Below are 14,925 nucleotides of genomic sequence, written 5' to 3'. Positions count from 1 at the left end.
TTCCCTGCGTGGGCAGATGAGCGGACCTGTGAGCCCTACCAGTTCCGCTGTAAGAACAACCGCTGTGTCCCCGGCCGCTGGCAGTGCGATTACGACAACGACTGCGGGGACAACTCGGACGAGGACAAATGTGGTAGGTGTCTGTTCTCCTATAGACCGCAGTGCATCCCACCTTGCCAACAATTACTGTTTCCACGATCCTCATCTTGCCCTCTGGGGCTTGACAGCATTGCTCCTCAGTAAGCATGAAGCAGCACAGAATGTATACGTATCACCTACCTTGCAGTCATTACTCATTTAAATATGAGAACCAGATACAGATGTCTGTCAGTACCGTGTCTGATTTATACATTTGAGTCTGACTCCGGAACTTGGAATCACACCGCTAACCTGGGGGGGCAGTCACCCCACCTTTCTCATCTTCTCCCATTACTCGTCTCATATGTCGGTGGAAAATAGTCTCAACTTGACTGTTTTTGTTATTGACCTTGCACTGTGCAGGAATGAAGATGGTGGGTACAACGATTGTACAAAAGTGTCTTGTATTCTTATGGGTCACTTTAGAATTTTCATGAAAAGTACATAGTATACGCCTGTGTGAGATTTTGTTGGCATTGTGGAATTTTATTTTTCATGACCATTGACTCATTTCACTGCATCTTATGTTTATGCTTCATTTCACACTGGCCTGTTGGTATGAGTTAAGAGGTAGGTCTCCACTTTCAAAACTACCCTGCTTCCACCCTGCCCGTAACAAACCCTCATTACCCTCCCCCACCCTGGCTGGTGTAGCCGACATTTCCTAAGGCTTTACTGGGAGAGTAAATTCCAATTCCGGTGACCTCTAGGTGGAGTTATTAAATTATGCCTGCGCTCATCATCTGTGTTGGCCAGCATTCCTCTATTTGGTACTTCCTGGTCCCAGTGTCTGTCTTCACTGCATATTTGATCACACATTAATTGTGTAAAATGCTATATTATGTGCATATATAATAAATACTATACTGCCTTAATCACTACTGTAAAATACTCCTGATCTTGAGGGCTTGATGCAAAGGGCTGAAGGGACAAAATGTGTTTGGCCTCTGATGAGGGTTATTTGGTGGCTGAAATACATTTTATTCTTTATTGTATTGAAGTGAACACTGCAGGACCTATAACAAAACATTGGGATTCTGGGTGCAAGAAGGGCATAAAGGTGCACAATACATTATGGATCTTTTCACCTGATGGCACTTAGTGCCAAACTGTCATTACATGAGCAAAAAGTGATCGTCTAAGATAGAAGCAGCGCAAACGGTATCTTGTGAAAAGGAAACTGAGTCAGGAACAGCAGGCGTGAAATTTATGGGCGGAAGTAATTACTATAAGGCTGAATAATACTATTCACCCTTGAACAACAAAGGTTTGAACTGTGTGGGTCCACTTTTTCTCAGTAAATATATTGGAAAATTTTTTTTTTTTTTTTGATGCTTAGTGTTAGTAATACGTATAACATCAACAGTGTTTTGTATCATATAAGACAATGCTGATGTCTGTACAGACAGACAATGTTGTAAACAGATGACGTAAACTTACCGTATTGGTAAATAAGTACTGTAAATGTATTTTATCTTCCTTATGATTTTCTTAACATTTTCTTTTCTGTAGCTTTATTGTAAGAATACAGTATATAATACATGACATACAAAATATGTGTTAATCGACTACGTTATCAGTAAGGTCAAGAGTAGGCTATTAGTATTTTTGGGGAGTCAAAAGCTACATCTCCGACTTTGCAGGGGGTCGGCGTCCCTAACCCGCGCGTCGTTTAAGGGTTCGCGGTACTTGAATTCCTTAACACTGATGTTTCCAAAGCTTTTTTTGGAAATGAGTGATTATGAATGAGCAGATTACATTTACTATTTATGTTCCGCTATAAGGTGTAGGAAGCGCTAGAGCCCAGCTCACCAAACCCTCTGAGTTCCTTATTTAATCTCCTTACAGGATCTTTCAGTCTAAATGAGCTTAAAAAGGTACTGCTGTTACAGAGTTGGAAGGTGCGTTACGGTCCTTTGTGTCTTCATTAAGAACACACTGTGCAAACTCAATACACTCTGCTGTGCATCCTCAGCAAACATGACCTTCAAGAAAAGAATCAGATTTTGCAGGACCTCCACAGGGTTTGCTGTCTGAATAACTGATTCCGAATAAATATTCTAGATTAAATTAAATACAGTTCACCTCTACTCTTGATTCTCCTCGATTAGTTTGTGTGTTTGGGGCGACGGGTATAGTGATTGGAGCTTCCGTCTTGATTTAGAGGCTAGCAGTTCAAATCCCGTTGCTTGCTGTCGTACCCTTGAGCCGAGGTACTTGCCTTGAATTGCTTGAGTCAAATTTATCCAGCTGGATTAATGGGTAAGTCACTGTAGCTCTCTGTTCATTTGCTACTTCTGAGCTGCTAAATGAATAAATGTAAATGTTTACCAGTGTAATCCCTCTATTTTTATGTGCTCATGTGTGAAATGACAGATTTCATTTAGTCACCACTGGTTTTCCTGGAGCAATTGCAGCATCTTACAATGGTTTTCAGCATCGTGGAAAACTATTTTACTAGGCATTCCTGAAATAGTAGAACTACCATTATTTTGGTTTTTCATGAATTTTAGGTGAGCCATCTTTTGATGGAGGAAACCATTTTTTCCTATTAGAAATAATACTAATTTGATTCCATCCTCACAGTGGGAGTTTTTGAAATGAATAACCTGTTAGGCAAAAGATTGGTGTAGTCTATATTTTCAGTTTTAGTCATATAATTTTAAATTAAGAACTACCGATCTACACTATACACTGTCGACCTGTTCTGAGAGAACAAGAGTCTTAAAACAATTACATTGCATAACGGTACACCAAGCTCCGTAACACCGTATGAATCTATGATTCTTTGCTTCCATGTTTACATTTGACTGTTGTGCAGTATTTATACTACACATACTTGAAAAGCTTAAGATCATGTTGGTGTTAAGGGTTAGCTTTATATGCAGAGTAAAAGGATGCTTTTGTAATTCATCCTGCAGAAAGAGGTTTCCTTAGCAAATGAATTATGTAAAGCATTGTGAATTAATCATGAATGCAGCCACTTGTCCCCCCCATCCCTGTCCCTGTCTCCCAGTGCCCTGACAATGTTGCATGGTGACGTAAATGCCCGCTGTGTACCTGCAAGGACTTTGTGCTTCCCCCTACACTGAACATGTAGCACAAAGAGGCTGTCGGTGTGAGAACGCTCTGTCTACCCTCAGTCATGGACTAATGGCTGCAAGTTCTTATATGACTCTCACAATACTTATTATTAGTGTTTTTATCCTGGTCTTCTGTTTATTCCAACCGTTGCTGACATTCCACTCATAAGAGAGGTGTTTTCTGGCACTGGAAGTCCGTGTATTGATGTGACATGAGAAACACAATACACAAAAATGTACAAGATGCAGACATGGGCAGTAGTCCAAATTTCAAATGAGATTAAAATATTTGCTTTAATGCAGAATTATGTCAGTATGTATGTGCCGATACATTTTAGATTAACTGCAAGGGATAAAAACAGGTTTTGCAATTGGATGAAAATGAATGTAAAAAATTTTTATTTCTGGGGCACTGTTTGACTCATCACTTATTTTCATTGGTGAACTGATCAGCTTTAGCTGGTTGGCCCAGATTGCAGGGAGAATTCTTGGATGGTATTGGTGAGCGTGAAGCCCGTTTGTTGATTAATAAGACCGTGTGCATGCTTTTCTGCCACACACCTTATGTCCTTTAGCTTGCTCCCTGCTGCTTCCCCATTCCCCTTGATGTGGTCTTCCCCCCCCCTCTGCTGCTCAATGCTTTTCCGGGAACTAAATGGGCCAACGTGCCAAAAGTCAGAGTGAAATCAGTAAACTCAAAAAATCTCTGTATGTTGGACTGGTGTGCTGGAAATGTTTATTGGGTTTATGGAATTGGTGGCTTTTGAGGAGTTCTCCATCTCCGCTGGCTAAGTGACAGGGTTGTCTGAGCAGTTCTTTGCTGGCCTGATGGTTTCTGGGTTCTCAGTCCTTTATGCAGAGATTTTGGGTATGGGAGACGGCTTAGATGTGCCTCCACTTACAAAACGAAACCGCTGACACCTTTTTGTTAGCAAACTCATGACACTTGTATTCAGTTGCATATGTGTCACTTTCAAGAGACTGCACAGTAATGAAAGCTGATGAACCGCTGTGCATTTTTCATGATGGAATTTTATTTTTGTGATGGAATTTATGGCTGGTACTTGTGCACCTACACGCATTCCCATCGCTCTCTCCCTCACTCCTGCCGTCTTTCCTTCTGCTCTCTAGTTCCTCGAAAGTGCTCAGAAAGTGAGTTTGCCTGCACAAATGGTCGCTGCATTGCCGGGCGGTGGAAATGTGATGGCGACCATGACTGCTCTGATGGCTCCGATGAGGTGAGGTTCCAGGGGAAGGTGTCACGGTTGCCTATGGTGCGGCTCTTCTAATAGGGTTCCGAAGATTTTGCCATTCTGAAGGGAGACTTGGTAGAGGGCAGTGTTGAACACTGGATGGAGAATCAGTTGAACCATTATAGCAGGAAAAGTAGCCTTTTTCTCTCTAAGCGCTGAATTGCACAGCCGTGAAACAGTCACTTTTAAATTCTTTTCATAAGTTTTCAACACACACACATCTGAGTCTGTTAGTTATTGTCTGCGTGTCCCCTCAGAACGGCTGTGACCTGAAATGTGAGAACGACCACTTCCAGTGCAAGAATGGCCACTGCATCCCTTTCCGCTGGCGCTGTGATGGTGATGCCGACTGCATGGATGGCAGCGATGAAGACAAGTGTGACAGTGGCGGTGAGGAGTTAACATTGATTCGACCCCCTGGTGGTTTTTGTTCTCTGCCCTAAAACCAGGACAGCGTCGGTGGGTCCGTTTACACCTGTGTGAGTCCCAGGGTTAGGTGCCCATTTCACACACAGGTCACAAGCTTCTGTAATCAGCAAAGGTACTTCAGGGTGTTTAAGGAAATATTCATACCTCATTCTTGTTCAGAAACTCAATCATATGTAAATATTATAGCTAATTTTGCTCATACATAAATGCACAATCTGAATTGTTTTCAGCTTCCTGTTTTTTTTTTTTTTTTTTTTTTAAAAACTTGCATTGAGTTGCTCTTGTAAACAGTAATACAGGGCTGAAATATTTCTTTTGACTGATTGAATCCTTTTATCTAAACACGTAGAAAAACCTGAGTAGTTTCCTCTTATTTGTAATGGTTTTATCCTTTTTTTTTTTCTAAAGGCTTATTGAAGAGACATGTTGGAAGATTAACCTCTGACTTTTCACCTTCTGTGCCCTCTGTTAGTGGGTCGACACTGCCCCATGGACGAGTTTCAGTGCAACAACACGCTGTGCAAGCCACTGGCCTGGAAATGTGATGGGGAGGATGACTGCGGGGACAACTCTGATGAGGACCCGGAGATGTGCCGTGAGTTCCTTTTACCTTTCGTTAGTTCTGAAGATCCTCCGTGGTTCGTGCCCCTTGTCTTCACGACCATTCTCTTTCCTCAGTGACGTTCCAGTGTCCACCCAGCAGACAGTTCCAGTGCCAAAACCAGCGTGTCTGCCTGTGGATTGGCAAGCAGTGCGATGGCATTGACAACTGTGGAGACAACACGGACGAGCTGAACTGCCGTGAGTTATCGCGGGCCTTCTGGGCACTCCTTGTAGAAAGTCTCGGTTCGCGTTACGGTCCGCACCTCTCGAGTCTACTTCGCTCCGGTTACGGAAAACCCACGAGCATCAGTGCTGCCCTTATACTAGGATTTGGTTTACGTCAGTAAGTCTGCGCTCTCAAGTCTTGTTTTTCTCATTTCACTTTTTTTTTTTTTTTATTTAAATTACCTTCTATGTTTTTTTTTCAAGGCTTTAAATGCTTGTGTGAATTTCCACAGAGGTACCCTCACCCACTCCCACCTGTGAGAAGGATGAGTTCCTGTGCAGTAATGGCAAGTGCATCAGCTCCAACCTACGCTGCAACTTCTTCAACGACTGTGAGGACTATGGTTCCGACGAGATTGGCTGCAAGAAAGGTACCGGTGGCAAAAGCCTCGCAGAGTACGATTCGCCTCAAACTGAGCATCCGGCCGCTTAAATGGGCGTTGAATGAGATTCAAGCAGGTGTCTTTGAATACCTCCTGCAGACACCGTACACAATAACTGCCGCAACAATGCTACCATGTGTGTGGAGGAGGCCCACTGTGTCACCAATGGCAGCGACTCTTTCTGTACCTGCAAGCCTGGCTCCCAGAAAGCTGGAGACAACAGCTGCGAGGGTAAGGCTGCATTGCAACACAAGCGCAGGCCTAACTGCCAACATTTTGCCATTTGCGCATCTTGTAATTTGTACATTTTGTTATTTGCCGTAGATAAAAACGAATGCAAACGGTTCGGAGTGTGTTCGCACATCTGCAACAACACAAAAGGCTCCTACAAGTGCACTTGCCACAAATACTTCACCAAGATCAACGATACCTGCAAGGCTGACAGTGAGTGCTAGCTGTTCTTTCACACGCTCTCCAGTCATCTCAGATTCGATGTCCAGTACCTTCCTTGTGTTGGCCGCTTCAGCAAATATGGAATGATAAGCTTGTGTAAACACGAGAATAAGCTTGCTGCTTCGTTGTTTTAAATACTGTTATCGAGAGTAGAGTGTTGTATGTTCTGTCAACAATTCTTTCCTCTTAGACTTCAACAGCAATGGGCAAGTGCTGTACATTGCTGACGACAACGAGATCCGTAGCCTGGACCCCGGTGTGCCCAACTGGGTGTATGAGCAGACTTTCCAGGGCGACGCCAACGTCCGCATTGACGCCATGGACTTGCACATCAAATCCAACAAGATCTTCTGGACCAACTGGCACACAGGGCGCATCTCCTCCTATGAGCTGCCGGTCTCGCGGAGCTCCATGTCCACATCCAACTCTCACCGCGACCGGCGGCAGGCGGACACTCGGGTCACGGATTTAGATGTAGGGGCTTCGCGTAAACCCGCACGTTATTTTAGTGGCAAATTCTCGTCCTGCACAACAGGGCTGGGCTGTCCTGCAGCGTAATACATTTAGGTCGAAAGCGTACATGGGTGGCCGTCCACCACGTAACAGTCAGGACCGTTACTCTACCATACAGAATCAGGCTTCTTGAGGTGTATCCTGTGAAACGATGAATGTAAATATTAAATTTGTACTTATTTTGTCAAAGATCTCTGCTTCCTAATGTCCCACACAAATCAAGTTCAGTGTTGTATATTGACAGAGATGTTCGCTGTCGTCGTTTTTACTAATTCTCTGCTTTGTTTATTCATGCAGATCCCAGGTCTCAAGATGCCCAGAGGCATTGCGATCGACTGGGTCGCAGGCAATATATACTGGACGGATTCTGGCCGGGATGTGATAGAGGTGGCCCAAATAAACGGGCAGCATCGCAAGACTCTTATCTCAGGCATGATCGACGAGCCCTATGCCATAGTGGTGGATCCACAGAGAGGGTCAGTTAATCGTAGGGGACATTCACCTCTGTTGCCGTTCGGAGGGTTGGCCAGGAAAGAGTAAGATTATGCAGGCGGAATAGGAGCACAATGAGTTTTCTTAGCTGTTTTCTTCCTTGATCCCTTAGATGATATGACCAAGAAAAGCAACTTGATTGTACGCCAGTGGAATTACTAGTGTTGTCCATGCAAGCTTAGAAGTTTGACTCCTTATTGTCATGTTGCAATATTATACCATACAGTCTCAGCAGAAAATTCATGCTAAATTACCCCTTTAATATAACATCATTCTCTAATGCTTGTCTCTTCAGGAAAATGTACTGGGCAGACTGGGGTAATCACCCCAAAATTGAGACCGCAGCCATGGATGGTACTATGAGAGAGACTCTGGTGCAGGACAACATCCAGTGGCCCACAGGTGTGTCTCAGTGATGTCTGCCACAAAATCCCAGTTGGGTGCAGACCGTCCCAACCGAATGACTAGTTGGCAGTTAGTCTTGCAAACCTTAAACAAGCACTGGAACATGATGGGTCGTGCTGATTTTGTGTCTTTTTCCTCTTCCTCTGTCCCTCGTTCTTTCCCACAGGCCTGGCTGTCGATTACTTCAACGAGCGCTTATACTGGGCTGACGCGAAGCTGTCTGTGATCGGCAGCGTGCGACTCAACGGCACCGAACCGGTGGTGGCTGTCAGCAGCATCAAGAACAGTTCAGTGTGCTTCTCGTGTCTGCCTTTGGGCAGGGCTGCGCTCTATCGCATGTCTCTGAGAACGAATGTAATTGTATTATCGTTGTGGGTGCCCACGTACGAGGGGAGGGAGCACATTCTGATATACATTATCCCCTTCCTGCTCAGACCTCTACCACCCCTTCAGCATCGACATCTTTGAGGACTACATCTACGGTGTCACGTACATCAACAACTTTGTGTTCCGTGTGAACAAATTCGGAAAGGGGCCCATGGAGAATCTCACCACCGGCATCAACCACGCCACCGACATCGTCCTTTACCACCGCTACAAGCAGCCGGAGAGTGAGTGTCCGCCTCTAACTCTGTGATTCGAACTTTGCCACTGTTGGGGAAATTTTGGGGTACTTCGTTATAATTTTTCTGAATAAAAGTGTAGAAGACTGGTGAAGCAGCGTAGTGTAAAACACAGGCGAACAGCACAACGTAAAAATTCAGAGAATGTGGCATGTGTCATTAATGCAGTTGTCGTTGCAGAGGAGCAGCGCAGTGGATTCGAATGGCAGCTGCCCATTGGTCTCACCTTGTTTGCACCATAGTGAAAGTTCTCCTCGGTGCCCTGCACCCCTTAGCCGTTTAGCATCTGTGCGACGTTAAACCCTGACACGTTGTGCCCTGTGTTCCAGTGACCAATCCTTGTGACAGGAAGAAGTGCGAGTGGCTGTGTCTGCTGAGCCCTAGCGGGCCGGTATGCACGTGTCCCAACGGTCGCACGCCGGACAACGGCACCTGCGTGGAGGTGCCCTCCCCAACTCGGTCCCCCATGCGTGAGTGCTCGTTAATTTAGGCATAAGGAACGCGCACGTGTCCCCCCCCCCCCCTCCCGGAGTCCATCTGACCGAATCGGACCGCGTGGCCCGAGACGCTCTGTTGACCGAGGTTGCGGTTCTCTTCCCCCCCCAGCCCCCCCTGCCGGCCCTTGCAACGTGCAGTGCCTCAACGGGGGCAGCTGCTTCCTAAACACCCACAAGCAGCCCAAGTGCCACTGCCAGCCTAACTTCCGAGGAGAGAGGTGCGAGGTGGACCAGTGCCGGGATTACTGCCACAACGGAGGAACCTGCACCGCCTCCGCGAGAGGTACCGCAGCTCGCGTACACCAACACCACCGACGTAATGCCGCTGTCCCCAGGTGCTGAGCACAACGCACAAAAATGTGTTTCCTTAAACCACAAAGCGAATGCAATTCTTTTTTTCGTGGCGCATTTCGAAAGCGCCGGCGCCACTCGATCGGGCTAATTCTCTCCGTGACTCGCTCTGTCTTAGCCCTCCCTCCCTCCCTCCCTTCCCTCATTTTTGTTGCCTGTCGCCCCAGGATCCCCCACTTGTCGCTGCGTGCCTGGGTTTACCGGTCCGCGCTGCGACCAGCGCACGTGCAAGAATTACTGTCAGAATGGTGGCAACTGCTCGGTGAACCAGGGCAACCAGCCCACGTGCCGCTGCCCGGCAGACTTCATAGGCGACAAGTGCCAGTACAGTAAGTGCCGTGACCCCGGAGCTCTGACTCGGCCCCGCTTCGTGCTGGCGTGACGTCCTTTTGGAAGGAACGCGTTTGTTGCTTTTGTGTTGTCTGTCAGTGATGTGTAGCTGTCTTTTATATGTTTTTCCTCCTCCTCCTCTCTCACCCAGGGAAATGTGAAGGGTACTGTAATAACGGCGGTACGTGTCTTCTGGCGGACAACGGGGTTAAGCAGTGCCGCTGCCCGCCGAAGTTTAGCGGCGACACCTGTGAAGTGGACAAGTGCCACTACTGCAAGGACGGCAAGTGTATCCCTACCAACAGCCACAAGCCCACCGGGGAGGTCACCTGCAGGTCGGTCGCCTCTCGCTGAGCTCCGCTGCTACGATATGAACGTATGTGGCGTGGCAGACCGCCGCTAAGCGCGTTTCGAGGAGGTGGTGGTAACGGGATGCTTCCGCATGGTGTACCTCAACCCGTCAAACTGTCCTGTCCTCCTGCTCTCCAGGTGCCCCAATGGCAAGATCCAGCCCAGCTGTTACACCTGTGACGGGTACTGTGCCAATGGCCAGTGCTCAATCAACCCGCAGACACAGCTGCCAGAATGCCAGTAAGCAGAGCGCTCTCTCTCTCTCTCTCTCTCTCTCTCTCTCTCTCTCTCTCTCTCTCTCTCTCTCTCTCTCTCTCTCTCTCCACTACGTCAGAGTCCCTAACGGTTCGTCTGTGAACAGGTGCACCTCCGGCTGGCAGGGGCTTCGCTGCGAGGCGGCGGTGTCCTCGGTGAACTCGCAGGATTCCGGCAGCAGTAAGTTTCTCTTTGGCAGGTGGCGTGTGGTTTCCAGCATTTACTGACCGAGTGCAAAACCGCATCGCGTGCGAGCCCTTCACCTTTCCTTCGCCTGTGTGTCCGCAGGAACCGCGTCGATCGTCATCCCGGTGCTCCTGCTCTTACTTGTAGCCCTGCTGGTCGTTGGCGCCATCTTGTGGTACCGCAGAAGGATGAGTGGGTTAGTGAAGGAAGGCTTGAAGAAGTTCACCAGAAGCTCTCCTCCCTCTGTGGAAATGTCTCTCTCCCTCTTTCCTTTCTCTCCTGTGGCCTTCTCTCTCTCTCCTGTACTTATCTTTGTCTCTAGAGGTCGTGTAAAGGCCTTGCTCTCTCGTCTTTGTGTAACTGCATCTTTCCTGTCCCTCAGGTCTGTAAGGCCGGGCAAATCCTGCTCCAGACACTCGCGGTAACGGTTGTCAGGGTTTCATTCTCCATCCGCTGTTCGTGCCCTTGACTTATCGGCTGACATCCTGTTCATCATCTCTACTTTCCTGAGTTGTATCTCAGTGTGTCCAATGGTCCGTGTTGCTGGTCTGTAGTATTGTAGCATTGTGCCTGCCCCTCTTACCACCCCCACCCCACCCCACCCCACCCCACCCCTTCCTGCCCTCATGGTCAGGTTGGGTGACTGTTTGTTTCAGATGCTCCTCCAGGAAGACCGGCTTTGATCTGCCGATGAGCATAAATAGATTGGATGGTACAAAATGGAGAGAGCTGTCCTGTCGTCGTCTCCCGTCCCCCCCCCCATCTTTCCTTGCCTGGTAGTGAACCTGCATTGTTCCAATGGGCTTTTGGAAAATGCAGAGCAAAAATCCAGCATTCACCAAGATGGACATCTTCCATTTTATTCGTCAATGCAGTGTCAGCGTGTGACTATGAAGATTGGATCGCTTTGTTTCGGTCCTGTACGGCGTAGTGCTCATTTTATGCAGCAAACAGTGGTTTATGATCACCGCCATCCTATTTAGTTCAGGTGCCGCTCAGATTCGATTAAACTTCCTGCTGAGCAAGAAACATTGAGAGGTCATGTAGATACACTGCAGGGACTGTGTGTTGGTGTGCGCTGGGTTTGCCTCAATGCCTGTTTGTGGCGTCAGTCCGGGCTTCTTGGGTTCGGTGACTGTGGGCGTGTCCCTGTGCTGTGACCGTGGTCCCTGCTCTGGGCTATGTGGGTGGGAGCTGCGCCGTTTTCCATCGGGGAGGCGTCTACAAACCTGTCTTCGTGCCTTTCAGGGCCAAAGGCTTCCAGCACCAGAGGATGACCAACGGCGCCCTGAACGTGGAGATCGGCAATCCGGCGTACAAGAGCTACGAAGGAGAGCCCGACGACGACGCCGGGGAGCTCCTGGACGCGGATTTCACTCTGGATCCTGACAAGGTGACCCTCCCGCGCACGGTAACGGTCTGAACGAAAGGCCCGGCGGATGACGGTGGAGCGAAACGATGCTGATCGATTGTCGTATGGGTGCGCGGAACTTAAAGGTAGCCGTTGAAAGCAGTCGGCGTACAGGATGACGAAAAAGCGTAGCCTCGGAATTGTTCGAACGTGGCTCTGGCCGTTCAGAAAGGAAGGCATTGCATCGCTTGTTTTTAAAGAAAAGCAAAGTGTGTAAAGTGACAGCGTGACAGCATTTATGCGCTTGCCTCGTCTCGTGCGTTTCTCCCCAAACTGTTGTTCCGCTCGAAGGCCTGACTTAGGTGTCGTGTCATGTCATTAGCTTCGGGTGCTTTGCTGGCATGTGACCTGATCGCATTGGCAGTGTGTAGTCATGGCTGGTCCTTTCTTTCGTGTCTGCGATGTCCTCCTGCAGCCCACCAACTTCACGAACCCAGTGTACGCCACCCTGTACATGGGCGCCCACAACAGCCGCAACTCGCTGGCCAGTACGGACGAGAAGAAGGAGCTGCTGTCGAGGGCGGACGAGGACATGGGGGAGCCGCTGGCATAGACTGACGCCCCCTGCTATTAGCCAAGTGCCAGCGCTCGCCCTCCCACCACACCCCACTGCAACCCCATTTTTGCCTTTTAAGGAAAAAAGCAACAAAAAAGCGCAAACACTGTATAAAATGTACAAAATGAAGGACTACTTTTGTATGTGATTGCAGTATTATATTTTGTTCTTTTACAATTCCTCTGGTCAAAGAAAAACATTTTTCTAAGATTTTTTTTCTTTTCTTTTTTTTGAAAAAAAAACTTTTATTTTTCACCCCTCCCCTTTACCCAAATAGCCACTACCTCTGTGCAAAATGAAATGGAAAAAACATGGAGAGAGAACAACATTGGAACAATTTTAATTTTTATTTTTGTATGAATTGTATAGAAAAAAAACATTGTTCCATTTCAGTAGTGCCAAGTGCGTGTTGTTTGGCAACATGGACAGGACAGGGTAAGTCAATTAGTCGGTACAAATGATGGTTTAGTACGGGTCCTTGTTACCCCGTGTGTGTCGCGCTCTTGAACGTGTGTAGAGGGTTAGAGTGAAAGTGGTTCGAGCAAATTAGCACATGTACATTTCTTTGGCAGGGTGCCGTCTTCAGTATTTCCATGTTATTTTCTCAGAGAATTATGTTCGAGAATGATTGTGTTTTTGTCCTTACACAGACTAAAATGACACACACACACACACACACACACACATATATATATACAGTATAAAGTTTATAGAGTCTTGAAAATATCCACAAGAACACAAAAATACACTTAATACAAGAAGACAATTTATATTTGTTTAGCATTTAAAAATTTTTAGGGCTCAAGAGAGGTAAAAATAGCAATTTTTTTTTTTTTTTTAAGGAATTGAATGAATTATTGAGAGAGAATTCCGAGGACTCTGTACACGTCTGTAAAACATTCCAGCGCTCTGATGCTTCCGGGCCGGTAGGATGGGTCTACAGCTGGAAAGAAGTGGCTCCGCAGAGTCCATCGGGGGGAGTCGGGAAACGGCCCACGTCTTGCGTGCCCGTGCGCGTTTGCGAACGCTACGGGGGGGCACGGGCTTCGGTACACGGCTGTTTTCGGGAGGTCGGTGCCCTAGGATTGTGGCAGCGGGGAAAATGTCAAGCTTGCTTCGTTTTCGCGTTTTCATCTCGTGTTGTAAGCGTTTAAGGGCTGGAGGAACGTGTGTCACTTCTGTGTGGTTGTTCTACTTTAAATGAACTAACTCTGCTTATAAAACGGTAACATTAATTCAAAGTGCATTCCCGCGGTCCCGCCCCCACAGCCCAGTTCCTCGTCATCTCGACTGCTCGTCCGTCTTGGTTCTTTCCGTTTAGCCTGCTACCGATGCTGCTCTCCGTCTCTCGATACGTTCCCGTGCTCAGACACTTTCTTGTGCCGTTGAGATGCTGCTTCTGTCAGAGGTGATCAGCCATATTTTAATGCATGTGAAACAAAAAATAACTAGAATAACCAATCCTTTTGCTTACCCAACACAGCGTATCAGTATTCATGCAATTGTGAATTTGATTATTTCAGCTCTTTTGCCTTTTTTCATTGAGAAAGAGTACAATCATTTTACTTTTTAAAAACTTTTTCAAAATCATACACTTCATTTTATTTTTTAATAAAGAATGACAAATAGCTTTTATAGTAGAAAATGCATGGTGGCTCAGCCTTTCTTCTGGAAAGAATAATGTTTAATATTTTTTTTTGTTTTTTTTTTTGCTGGAGTACTTTACAAACTAAACAAATATTGTTATAAATAAAATTTTTTTAAAATGTACAGAAAAAAAAGCATCGTTTTCAGTCTGTTTCACTGACTCTGCGACTCTTCTAAGCTGCAACGAGAATTTTTCACTGTGGGAATCCGAGCACATAGAGTTGGTACTTTGCTGAATTAAACCTTGATGAATGTTTTGTACAACTTTGTCACACAGCGGTTTTATACATGGTTTCAAGTAAATGTAGCGTGTAGAAAATATTTATAAACACTGGTAAAGAGTTGCTGAATACATATTTAATGTAATATAACAAAATGAACTAGCATGAACCAGTTATCTTGTATTTGTTCAAGCGTACTTACTAATTAGTACAAATTAGTTTCATTGATATGTTTTGTGACCAGATCATCTGTTATGCTGGCAGGATAAATGTTTTGCAGTTGATGTGAAATCTCCAATTGTAGATTTTTTTTTTCCCTGAAATTTAGTGTACACTGTCCAAATTTGTGGGGCATGCAGTGGCGCGGTGCATTTGGCCAGGTCCTGCTCGGGGTGCCTTGCGACGGACCGGCTGTCCCCCTCCCCCTCCTACCGGGTTATGCTCCGGTTCTCCGCGACCTCAGACTGTGAGTGTGTGTGTTTGTGTCTAAGTCTCTTAAAGCTGTAGTTGTGGGTCTATA

At 46.6% G+C, this 14,925-nt stretch overlaps 1 protein-coding gene across 3 annotated transcripts in view; it reads left to right on the top strand.

The window, feature by feature from the left end:
- LOC108918410 (low-density lipoprotein receptor-related protein 1-like) overlaps window positions 1-13,227 on the top strand; it is a 110,036-nt gene extending 96,809 nt beyond the window's left edge. For 2 of the 3 annotated variants that reach the window (XM_029247881.1, XM_029247883.1), the window contains exons 68-90: window positions 17-133; window positions 4,353-4,459; window positions 4,732-4,864; window positions 5,376-5,498; window positions 5,582-5,704; window positions 5,965-6,102; window positions 6,214-6,345; window positions 6,439-6,558; window positions 6,758-7,041; window positions 7,378-7,556; window positions 7,868-7,974; window positions 8,144-8,263; window positions 8,412-8,588; window positions 8,930-9,070; window positions 9,207-9,380; window positions 9,616-9,777; window positions 9,930-10,113; window positions 10,268-10,369; window positions 10,491-10,564; window positions 10,673-10,766; window positions 10,953-10,991; window positions 11,819-11,963; window positions 12,397-13,227. In XM_029247881.1, the coding sequence (XP_029103714.1) occupies window positions 17-133; window positions 4,353-4,459; window positions 4,732-4,864; window positions 5,376-5,498; window positions 5,582-5,704; window positions 5,965-6,102; window positions 6,214-6,345; window positions 6,439-6,558; window positions 6,758-7,041; window positions 7,378-7,556; window positions 7,868-7,974; window positions 8,144-8,263; window positions 8,412-8,588; window positions 8,930-9,070; window positions 9,207-9,380; window positions 9,616-9,777; window positions 9,930-10,113; window positions 10,268-10,369; window positions 10,491-10,564; window positions 10,673-10,766; window positions 10,953-10,991; window positions 11,819-11,963; window positions 12,397-12,534 (3,113 nt within the window). In that variant the 3' untranslated portion in view covers window positions 12,535-13,227. The remainder of the gene's footprint in view (window positions 1-16; window positions 134-4,352; window positions 4,460-4,731; window positions 4,865-5,375; window positions 5,499-5,581; window positions 5,705-5,964; window positions 6,103-6,213; window positions 6,346-6,438; window positions 6,559-6,757; window positions 7,042-7,377; window positions 7,557-7,867; window positions 7,975-8,143; window positions 8,264-8,411; window positions 8,589-8,929; window positions 9,071-9,206; window positions 9,381-9,615; window positions 9,778-9,929; window positions 10,114-10,267; window positions 10,370-10,490; window positions 10,565-10,672; window positions 10,767-10,952; window positions 10,992-11,818; window positions 11,964-12,396) is intronic. The other variant, XM_029247882.1, reaches the window with a different exon arrangement.
- The last annotated feature ends 1,698 nt before the right edge of the window (window positions 13,228-14,925 follow it).

The sequence above is a fragment of the Scleropages formosus genome, chromosome 22 (assembly GCF_900964775.1).
Source record: "Scleropages formosus chromosome 22, fSclFor1.1, whole genome shotgun sequence".
In the NCBI taxonomy this organism is placed as follows: Eukaryota; Metazoa; Chordata; class Actinopteri; order Osteoglossiformes; family Osteoglossidae; genus Scleropages; species Scleropages formosus.
Note: the sequence above shows the minus strand (reverse complement) of the source record. Positions and strands in the feature narration are given on the sequence as shown.